General features: G+C 44.6%; 1 protein-coding gene across 1 annotated transcript in view; it reads left to right on the forward strand.

Moving 5' to 3' along the window:
* Window positions 1-12,010, forward strand: part of LOC126267585 (atrial natriuretic peptide receptor 1-like) — a 323,447-nt gene that overhangs the window by 233,987 nt on the left and 77,450 nt on the right. Inside the window, exon 13 of the mRNA XM_049972878.1 lies at window positions 6,993-7,142. Coding sequence (XP_049828835.1) covers window positions 6,993-7,142 — 150 coding nt within the window. The remainder of the gene's footprint in view (window positions 1-6,992; window positions 7,143-12,010) is intronic.

The following is a 12,010-nucleotide window of genomic DNA, read 5'->3' on the forward strand; positions in this document are numbered from 1 at the left end:
TAAACCGATGCCATATTGTGATTGTTTATGTTGTAGCGATCATAGTGAGGAGATCTTTGACAGCGGAAATTATTTTAGTAACGTTAATTTGAGTTGGGCTCCATAATGAGTGGTTTCGAAATGAAGCTGCGGGAGTAGTATGAAGTTCTCGTATAAGTTTATTATATTTCAGGCGTTTTTTCTTGGTATTTAGGACTATAATTTCTTTTAGGCATTATGACTTTACGTAAGTTGCGAGATATGAAATTCTGTACAAGAAAATTGCGAAATTGCTTTGGGGTATATCTCTTGAAACGATGAGTGTTTGATATCTGTATGTCCCAGAAAGTAAAGTCACCTTCCTAATATAATTGATTGTGTACTTTTTGGAAATTTCTGCCTGTGTGTGTTGTTTATTACGATAGTAAGGATTAATTTTGTAAAAAAAATTAAAATTATATTTCGAAGTGAACTACCACCTTAAACCATTGATTGTTCTGTGTTTGTCAGTTTCGTCTTGTATGCGTTGCTTGCTGTGGTGGTAGAGGTCGATTTTGTGAAAAATTTTAGAACTGATTTTTTTATGCTGTTTGGACTCTAAGGGGTAAGCTCTGCATTTTAGAGCGCATGTTTGGTGGGCACTTGTTCTCGTTTTTGTTCTGAAAATATGGAATACTTTTTTCTAACACCCTGTAAATTCTTTTTACAAAGATAGATGAATTCTAAAATCGCTTTTCAATGTTGGTTGTTTTTTAAAAGATCGTTTTACGCCTCGTGAAAAAAATAAGAATATCTACATTCACGGATCGGAATTCGAGTGTGGCACGACCATGTCTTATCGAGACTATGATCTATCGCTCAGCGAAGCCGTTCGCGTTGGTTGCGATCCCACGACTATGACGCTGTTATAGAATCGAAAGTTTCAGGTCGGTTGTACTCAACGCGGGGAGGGATCTCAACAGTGTGTCGCCAGAGAGAAAGGACATAGTGTTCGGTCGGGCGCGCATAATCGTACAGTGAAATCACGTGTCTTCTGTCGGGAAATGGTTTGTTTGCAGTGGGATTAGTACGCACATGGGTAGCACGGCGACTTCTGGAGCACAGTGGACTGTCAGCCGGCGGCCGTTGTTGCTTCAGCAGACAGAGGCACGAAGGTAGGTGGACGCCCTACGTGAACTATGGACGTATGGCGTCCTTTCAAACAAGGCAGCGGTTCTGTGTAAACATTACAATTGACTTGTCAGTGTGTGGAGATTCGGAGGAGGTACGAGGTGAGCGGACTGCACTGCCTGCCCAGCAGATGTCGTGATGGTTTTGGGTGTGGCTGGATACACGAGATAAACTCGGGTTCGCACAGTCGGGAATTCGGACAGAAAACGTTACATTTCTGAGGTGCTAAGGCCAACATCTGTGTCACATCTTGGGGGCCTCCGAGACGTTTCCGTTCAACTAGATGTTGCAAGACCACATTTTGCCCTAGCTTTCCTGACATACATCAGTACAGAGAATGTAGTAGTGTTGATCCGGAGTGTACTTTAACCAGATCTATCACCATCTGAAGACACGCGGCTTGGTGGTGGAGAGACTGGCAGTCGGCCGCTAGCCATTCACTACTGCTGAAGACCTCTGTCACAGAGCTGAAGCAGTACAGAGTGACGTGCCTGTATCTGTTGTTCAAACTGTGTTCGTCTCCGTCCAGGCGGCCTGTTTAGAATCATTTCTGCTGTCGGGTGTGGCAAATCTCTCTACTAAATTTAGCACCACAAATACCTCTAAGTCACATACAAATTTAACCATGTGTTGTTCCTACTAAAACGTACACAGAAGAGACACAGAATGTGGTAAACGTGCATAATGTTGTGTAGGGCTCCAGCAAGCACGCATATGTGTCTCAATACGACGTGGCATGGCCTCTACTAATGGCTGAAGTAATACTGGAGTGAACTGACACCACGAACTCTGAAAGACTATCCATAAATCCGTAAGAGCACAGGTGGTGGAGATCTCTTCAGAAACGTACGTTGCAAGACATCCTTGATATGCTCAATAATGTTCATGTTTGGGGTATTTGGATTCCAGTGGAAGTGTGTGAACTCGGACGTGTTCCTGGAGCCACTCTGTAGCAGTTCTGGGCTTGTGGAGTGTCGCGTTGTCCTGATGGAATTGCCCCAGTCCGTTAAAATGAACAATGGAGATGGATGGATGCAGCTGATCAGAAAGGAAGCTTCCGTACCTGTCACTTGTCAGAGTCGTGGCTAGACGTATCAGAGGTCCCATATCACTCCAACTGCACACGCCTCACACCATCGCAGAGCCCCCACCAGCTTTGACAGTCCTCTGCAGGGTCGATGGATTGAAGAGGTCGTCTCCATAGCCGAACGCCTCCGCCCGCTCAATACAATTTGGAACGAGACTCGTCTTACCCGGCAACATGTGTCCAGTCATCAGCAGACTATTGTCCTTGTTGACGGGCCCAGGCGAGGCATAAAGCTTCGTGGCGCGCAGTCATCAAGTGTCCACGACTGGGCCTGCGGCTTCGAAAGTACACATGGATGACGTTTCGTTGAATGGTTTACACGATGACACTTGCTGATCGCCTATCATTGAACTGTGCAGCAGTTTGCGGAAGGGTTGCACTTCTGTCATGTTGAACGATTCTCTTCTGTCGTCTTTGGCCTCGTTCTGGCAGGATTTGTTCCAGCCGCAGCGCTGTCCGAGATTTGATGTTTTACCGGATTTCTGATATTCGCGGCACAATCGCGAAATGGTTGTACTTCGTCATTACATCGGAGATGCTGTGTCGCATCACTCGTGCGCCGACTATAACGCCAATTTCAAACGCACTTATATCTTGATAACCTGCGATTATAGTAGCAGTAACCTATCTAACGACTGCGCCAGACACTTGTTGTCTTGTATAGGCGTTGCCCACAGCAGCGCAGTATTCTGCCTGTTTACGTATCTCTGTGTTTGAATACTCATGCCCGTACCAGTTTCTTTGGTACTTCCGTGTATATACACACTAAATATTTTTTTTTTCATTTGCCATCCTCCCTAAAGTTACAGTCTTATTGAGAGCAGTGAAGACACATACTAGGCCTTCATAGTCTTCTTTGGGACTTATTGTGTCAGAAATAATTGAAAACTGTTCCAATCAGCTCTTTTCGACAGAGGTCTTCGCCAGGATTATCTGTTGCAGTGAGCCAAATGTCTGAACTGGAAACCCGCTGCCAAAAATTTCCACTTGAGAGCTACGTCACTCAGATACCGGTTCTGAAGAGGACTGTGCTTTGCAATTGGACGGTTGCGCAGCGCCCCACTGTACCCTCCGAGATAATGAACGAAACGTATTTAAAAAATCCCATCCACCTGTCTTTCATTTGTGAGAAAAGTAAAGTCTCATAGCCGTCCTTATGATGTCGTTTACTGTGTAGCTGTCTGTTTCCCCGCTTGAGTGCACCTTCTTCAGGCCTTCGTTGATCCCGAAAGAGTTAACACCATGTGTATACACGATGCATCAGCGGCCAACATAGCTGGGTTACACAGATTATCTGCAACGGTGATATCGTCTCTCTAACCATAAACTGTCAACTCACTTGACAGTTGTGGGTGGGGAGACATCACCGCAGGTAGTCTGTGTAAACCAGCTACGTTGACCACTGATGCATCGTGTATACACATGGTGTTAACTCTTTCGGGATCGACGAAGGCCTGAAGATAGCGCACTCCAGCGCCGAAACTGATAGCTGCACAGTAAATGGCATCATAAGGACGGCTGTACGTGTTTCAGGTTCTTATAATAATAAACGGCCGTAGACACCCAGACCTGCAGTCGCAAGGATGGACACAAAAAGCTTGTCTTTCATTTGATCCTGAGAAAACGGCGGTAAGTCGTTATTCAGCGGCGAAGATCAAGACAGGCGAATTGTTAGCAGGACCGCTATTACTGCGCAAATTCTGTGGCCAGTAAAAGCGGGTGCAACTTGACAGAAACCTGTACTCCCTCATCAGCCCCAACCCCTTTCGCAATCCCTCCACAAACTCGTCCTAAGGAACTAAATATCGCTTTCATTAACTTGAAGAGCTTCTACTGTTCTTTGTACGAAAACTTCATAGCCCGTTTCGTAACATTAGCATCTGATCGCTGTCTAATAAGGAAACATTCTCAACTTGACTTCATAGTTTAAGGGAAAAAAAGCTCATTTTCAAGATATCAGCGTCGAAATCGATTCCGCTCGAAAGTTTAAGCCATAATTAGCACAGGGCGCAGTTATGACCTCCTGAAAGTATAGGTCTTAAACTTCCGCGAGCCCCAGTTTTTTCTCACTTGCTCTGCCCAAGTACGAAGTAGAAAGTAGTGTACAGCGAAGTGAGGAGCAAAGCGCTCCTGTTCATGGAAGACCGAAGGTGGATACATCTACCCATCGTGTACTGAAATCTTGTCTGAGAACACATTTAATTCCATGCAGATAACAGTAAGTAATATGAGTAAATAGCATTTCAACCTCATGGACATATATGATAAATAATATTTTTAAGCATATTCTCATGTTCATATTGTGTAGTCGTATACGGGCCTCAAATTCAAAATGAATAAACGTGACCAACTGAAGATTTACGCTGAAGTGCCAAAAAAATTGGTATCGGCAGGCGTATTCAGACACAGAGACATGTAAACATGCAGAATACGGGCCTGTGGTCGCCAACGCCTATATAAGACAACAAGTGTCTGGTGCAATTATTAGATCGGTTGCTGCTGCTTCAGTAGCAGGTTATCAAGATTTAAGTTAGTTTTAACGTGGTGTTATAATCGGCACATGAGCGACAGTACACAGCTACTCCGAGTTAGCGATGAAGTGGGGATTTGCCGGAACGACCATTTCACCAGTATACAATGAATATCAGGAATCCGGTAAAACATCAAATCTCCGGCATCGACGTGACTGGAAAAGGATCCTGCAAGGACGGGACCAACGGCGACTGAAGAGAATCGTTCAATGTGACAGAAGTGCAACCTTTTAGCAAATTTCTGCAGATTTCAGTGCTGACCCATCAATAAGTATCATCGTGCGAACCATTCAACGAAACAGCATCGCTATGGGCTTTCGGAGTGGAAGGCCCACTCGTGTACCCTTGATGACTGCACGACACAAAGCGTCGGCCCGTCAACACTGAGAGTGGAGTGTTGATGACTGGAAAGGCGTTGCCTGGTCTGAAGAGTTTCGTTTCAAATTATAACGAGAGGATGGACTTGTACGGGTATGGAGACAACCTCGTGAATCCATAGACCCTGCATGTCAACAGGGCACTGTCCAGGCTGGTGGAGGCTCTGTAATGGTGTGGGGCATGTGCAGTTGGAGTGATATGGGACCCCTGATACGTCAAAGACGACTGTGAGAGATTACTCATACGTATGAATCCTCTCCGTTTGGCTATTCATGTCCATTGTGCATTTAGACGGACTTGGGAAATTACAGCAGGACAATTCGACACCGGATACATCGAGAATTACTACAGGGTGGCTCCAGGAACACTCTTCTGAGTCTAAACACTCCCGCTAGCTACCAGACTCCCCAGACAGGAACATTATTGAGCATATCTAGGATGCCTCGCAACGTGCTGTTTAGAAGAGAAATAAAATGGTTGAAATGGCTCTGAGCACTATGGGACTTAACACCTATTGTCATCAGTCCCCTAGAACTTAGAACTACTCAAACCTAACTAACCTAAGGACAGCAGACAACACACAGCCGTCACGAGGCAGAGAAAATCCCTGACCCCGCCGGGAATCGAACCCGGGAAACCGGGCGTGGGAAGTGAGAACGCTACCGCACGACCACGAGATGCGGGCTGTTCAGAAGAGACCTCCACCCCCTCGTTCTTCTACGGATTTATGGACAACCCTACAGGATGGATGGTATCAGTTCTCTCCAACACTACTTCAGACATCAGTCGAGTATATGCCACGTCGTGTTGTGGCACTTCTGCGTGCTCCCGGTGACCCTACACGATACTAGACAGGTGTACCAGTTCCTTTGGCTCTTCATCGTATTATGAAATGGTCTTCTTGATTGGCGACTCCATGACGTGTTGCGTGCACCACGACCAAATAGTGGATAGAATTGGAAGGAAAATCAGCATTGGCCGTATTTTGTTGTTTTATTGTCAGCAAAATCGATTTTCGGTCACTTAGTGACCATCCGCAGTGCTGTAATATACAATTAAAATAGGTAGGCACTGGTATCAAGCTATAACCACAAGCTTAGAGCATGTGATAGCTCTAAGCTTATGGTTATACCTTGACACCAGTGCCTACCAATTTTAATTGTATATTACAGCAATGAGGATGGTCACTAAGTGACCGAAAATCGATTTTGAAGTGGCCTTAGGTTCATAAATTAATCACGGGAATATCTTTGATTAATTGCAAATGTACTTCACTATAGCAGTGTCAGCTTCACAGTCCAAATAACAGAATATCATAACACCGATGTGGAGAATTAAATAGCTCTATGCTACTTGCCTAACGATACAGGAATTCGTTTCATTCATTGACACTACATTTGTGAATTACAGTGTGAAAATGTTCAAAGTAAAGAGATCTCTGGCGCACTTCCACACAATGATAAAAACCATATTACGAATGTCACAGCATTATTTCTCAATCCTCTTACTTACTCTACTGTACCAGTACCTGGCGCTCGTCATTAGGTGGCTGTAGTCGGAGGGAGCGAGTGACGCACAACCGGTGCGTGTAAAGGTTTGAAAGCTGTTCTTTCAGAAGGTTATAACTGCATACTGTCATATTTACGGCCCAAATTTTCGCGCGGTATCGATTACAGGAGCTGATACACTGCATGATTCTCTTTTATCTCCCTAAAAAACGATGTCAAGTTGTTGATGTTCCCTTGTAAGATGAGTTTGGCTCCGAAAACACACCGACACACGTAACAGGATTAGTGCCTGAGAACCATGGCGAATGACGTTACAGTCTCCTTCCGGCTGTGTTACAGGGAGAACGAGAGCGGCAACATCCTGGACAACCTGCTGTCGCGCATGGAGCAGTACGCCAACAACCTGGAGGCGCTGGTGGAGGAGCGCACGTCCGACTACTTGGAGGAGAAGCGAAAGTGCGAGGAGCTGCTGTACCAGCTGCTGCCCAAGTAAGCGCCCAGCGCTGCGGTGCGGCTGCAGTACCAGCAGCGCGTAGGATACGCCACAGTCCCTATCAAATCCTGCAACCGAGCGGCGTGGCACATCGCCAGGACACTCGACCCCGTATTCGTCAGGGTGGCAGATTACTTTTATGGATGAATAACCAGATTTGGGATTTCTGTGGTTTCTCTAAATCCCTTCAGGCGAGAGTGAGGACGGTTCCATTCAGACAGGACGGCTGATTTAATTCTCCACGCTCTCCCTGTCTGGGACTGCGCTCCAGCTCTGGTAACTGATCTAGGGAGACTCTGTGAATAATCACGTATCTTCGGAGACAACGTCTTCATGCGGGGTGTTACAAAAATGTTGCGACCAACTTGTGGGCGTTGTGGGACACATAATAAGCATAGTGACTCGTGGCCGCGCAGCGTCGACGTACGCTGCTAGGCGGCGCTGTATACGAGACTACTGAAAGTGAACGTCGTTAGAAATTTTTTCCACTTCGTGTACCAAAGAAATGCTCAAATAAAGGGCTTTTGCACTTGTACCTCATGTAGAAACAACAACAACTGATTTATCTTTTTCCAATGAATTTTTAAAGTTGTAAAGTCCTTTTCCTAATGTTGTTGTTGTCTTCAGTCCTGAGACTGGTTTGATGCAGCTCTCCATGCTACTCTATCCTGTGCAAGCTTCTTCATCTCCCAGTACCTACTGCAACCTACATCCTTCTGAATCTGCTTAGTGTATTCATCTCTTGGTCTCCCTCTACGATTTTTACCTTCCACGCTGCCCGCCAATGCTAAATTTGTGATCCCTTGATGCCTCAAAACATGTCCTACCAACCGATTTCTTCTTCTAGTCAAGTTGTGCCACAAACTTCTCTTCTCCCCAATCCTATTCAATACCTCCTCATTGGTTACGTGATCTATCCACGATATCTTCAGTATTCTTCTGTAGCACCACATTTCGAAAGCTTCTATTCTCTTCTTGTCCAAACAAGTTATCGTCCATGTTTCACTTCCATACATGGCTACACTCCAAACAAATACTTTCAGAAACGACTTCCTGATGCATAAATCTATATTCGATGTTAACAAATTTCTCTTCTTCAGAAACGCTTTCCTTGCCATTGCCAGTCTACATTTTATATCCTCTCTACTTCGACCATCATCAGTTATTTTACTTCCTAAATAGCAAAACTCCTTTACTACTTTAAGTGTCTCATTTCCTAATCTAATTCTCTCAGCATCACCCGATTTAGTTTGACTACATTCCATTATCCTCGTTTTGCTTTTGTTGATGTTCATCTTATATCCTCCTTTCAAGACACTGTCCATTCCGTTCAACTGCTCTTCCAGGTCCTTTGCTGTCTCTGACAGAATTACAATGTCATCGGCGAACCTCAAGGTTTTTACTTCTTCTCCATGCATTTTAATACCTACTCCGAATTTTTTTTTGTTTCCTTTACTGCTTGCTCAATATACAGATTGAATAACATCGGGGAGAGGCTACAACCCTGTCTCACTCCTTTCCCAACCACTGCTTCCCTTTCATGCCCCTCGACTCTTATGACTGCCATCTGGTTTCTGTACAAATTGTAAGTAGCCTTTCGCTCCCTGTATTTTACCCCTGCCACCTTTAGAATTTGAAAGAGAGTATTCCAGTCAACATTGTCAAAAGCTTTCTCTAAGTCTACAAATGCTAGGAAGGTTTCTAAAATCCTGTACAATTTAGAATTTTCGATCCGTAGCGAACCACATCAGTGACCGTAGCTAACACATCTTGAAAGTTATGACAATTTCGACTCCAGCACTAATGGTTTGGTGATCGGTCGCTTGCAAGGCATTCAGTAGCTCTAGAAGCACTCTTGCTTAATTCTCACCACTGCCAGTTGCCACAGTTTGTACCTGAGAGTGGACAAGCGCCTGATCAGGGGCGTTGTGGGAATAAACGACTGCAAAACTGAGCTCCGTCTAACAGCAGGACAGTAGTCAGCTATAATAGCGTCCCTAGACGAGATCGCTAATGCACGCCTTTGCATCATTGGCTCTCGACACGAAGGTAAGGCGGCTTCAGTGCTACTGCTGGACGAAATTTTCATTGCCAGTATTTGGACGGCAGAGGGAGAAGAAGTGGAGGCATTAAGTACCTGACCACTAAAAGAAAGAACTGTGCATGAAGCCCGACCAACAGACATTACATGCACTGATCAAAAATGGTAGTGCACTGAGAATGGCTAGTTTCTAGCTGAAATCTAGATCTGCCAATAAAATTTCAAAATGGCGACTGACAGCTGAAATCTATTATTTACAAGAAAGATTAGAGTTAACGTTCCATCGAAAGCAGAGTCATTAGAGACCGATCACAAGCTCGGATTACGAAAGGATAGGGACGAAAATCGGCAGTGCCATTTTCAGAGTAGCCAGCCCACCATTTGTTTCGAGCGATTTAGGAAAATCGCAGAAAACCCAAATTTGGATGTCGCGACCGGGATTTTAACCGTCGTCTTCTGAAATACGAGTCCAGTGTCGTAACTACGGTGCCACCTCGCTTGGTCCTCGATAAGTCCTCTTCCCGCTAATGCCGTAGATTATATTCCAAGCCTCTCCGCAGTGTCTCTTGAAATGAGGGCATGTGAGGCTGTTGATGGTGACCCGTTCGTCGGATGGGGAATTTAAACTGGGTGGTTTCTTTGGTGTTATTCGATAGATGTAGTCTCTGTATATGCATCAGCGTTCACCGTTCTCCTTCTCCCGTTATCATTCTGCAACACATACATAACACTACACTAAACACGTGTCCATTAGCCACCTACATTCTACAAATACACATACGATTCAACTCTCACAGATCCACAAGGGGAAGGACCAATGCGCGCGGAGGCAGAACGCCCTTTTCGATACGAGGAGGAACCCACCCCGTGAGATGTTCCAGCCTAGTGCCATACAGTTACGTTTTTACTATACAGGGTCTTGACGACCCTAAATAACTATTTGTCCAGATGCAAATTACAAATTTTTTTTAAGCAAACATTCTTTAGCCGTCAGGGAGCCATCAGTCAACATGATTGCCTTCGTTGTAGCTTTGTTTTTTACAAAGATATGAACAGCGGAATGGCTTTTTCAGATGGCACCCTGTATTTCTTATTCGGTAATTCATTTCCTCTCCTAAAGACCTATTCAAAAATGTATTACAGTGTACCATTCACTGAAACACGACGTTATCAATTACATAACACAACATTGACTTTGAGCCCGGGATCACTAACGCGTCCACTTGCTGGAGTTGTCATGAAACAAATGAAAAAAAATAAAACATAACACAGAATTGACTGTACCATTGCCAAGGAGTAGAGCATTCAAAGGTACTTAAAGCGGTGACCCTGGACACCGATACACTGGTGCACTCGTTGAATGAAAGAATTATTTACTGCTTGCATTGCTGCCTGCTGAAGAGGATTACAAGCAAGCACGATACGTTCCTGCTTGTCCTCTGGAGTTGTTGGAATATCACGATAGACAACGTCGTTAGTGCGTCCCCAAAGAACAAAGTCCAGAGGATTTAAATCAGGAGACCTAGCAGGCGAAGCAACTGTTCCTCCTCGACCAACCCATCTGGCAGGGTACCTTCGGTTCAGAACACGACGTGCACGCAAGGCATTATGTGCTGGACATCCGTCGTGTTGATGCCACATAAGCATTCTGGTTCTTAGCGGCACTTCATTCAGAAGAGGTGGAATAATCCGTCTGAGGACGTTGTCATACGCTGTGCCGTTTAGACTAAGATTGATGAAATAAGAGCCAATAATTGTAGTACTAAGCATCCCACACCAGACATTAGCTTTCTATTGACGCTGATGTTCCACATGTGTAAGCCATCTTGGGTTGTCGCTGGACAAATAAAGCATATTCCTTGTGTTTACCTGTCCTTTTTTTTTTTTTTTTTTTTAGAAGAAACTTTCATCGGTAAATAGAACATTAGAGACGAAGTTCGGGTTGGCGAGGATTTGCTGCTGTGCCCACTGACAGAACTGTACACGATTCTGGAAATAATTCCCATGCAGTTCTCGATGTAGGTGTACATGGTAAGGATGGAACCGGTGACTTGTAAGAATACGAAGTACACTGGTTTTAGGAATGCCAATCTAGTGTTCAAGCTGTCATTTGCTCACATGTGGATTCATAGCAACGGAAGCGAGAACAGAAACTTCGTCAGATTCGTCTGTGTGAGTGCTACGACGATTTCGTTGTCGTGGGAAAAGAATTCCCGTTTCCTGAACAGTCGCAAGACGGAAGATGGGAATGTTAGGATATCTCTCTCTGTACAGTTCCGCTGCCTGCATAGCATTTCGCCTACCTTCAACAGCAACAATAAAAGAAACGTGTTGTCGATGCAGTTTGTAGGAAGAACAGCCTTTACTGTATGCCTACTCTACATAACAGTATTTAAAAGGACTAAACTACTGTACTAAATGTACCCTACATAAGAAAACAGTATTGAATAACGGTTCTGTTAACTTACATTCTCATAGATGCGTAGCATTTCTACCTTCTCTTCGCTGGTGTACGTTCTACTCACTCAACTCTTCGACTGACGATGGTTGACGGAATGACGGGTGTGAGCTCTACTTAGACCTGTGTTCACATTTGTCCTCTGCCAACGTCAGCACGTCGATGTGTTCCATTACCCCGAGTACCTGCACTAAGCGCTGGCAGCGTCAACGTCACTGTTGTGATGTATAATTAATAACGTTGTGTTTCAGTGAATGTTACACTGTGATACATTTTTGAATAGGTCCTTAGGAGAGGGAATGAATTACCCAATAAAAAATACAGGGTGCCATTTAAAAAAATCATACAGCTGTTCATATCCTTGT

This window comes from Schistocerca gregaria, chromosome 4, assembly GCF_023897955.1.
Source record: "Schistocerca gregaria isolate iqSchGreg1 chromosome 4, iqSchGreg1.2, whole genome shotgun sequence".
Taxonomy (NCBI): Eukaryota; Metazoa; Arthropoda; class Insecta; order Orthoptera; family Acrididae; genus Schistocerca; species Schistocerca gregaria.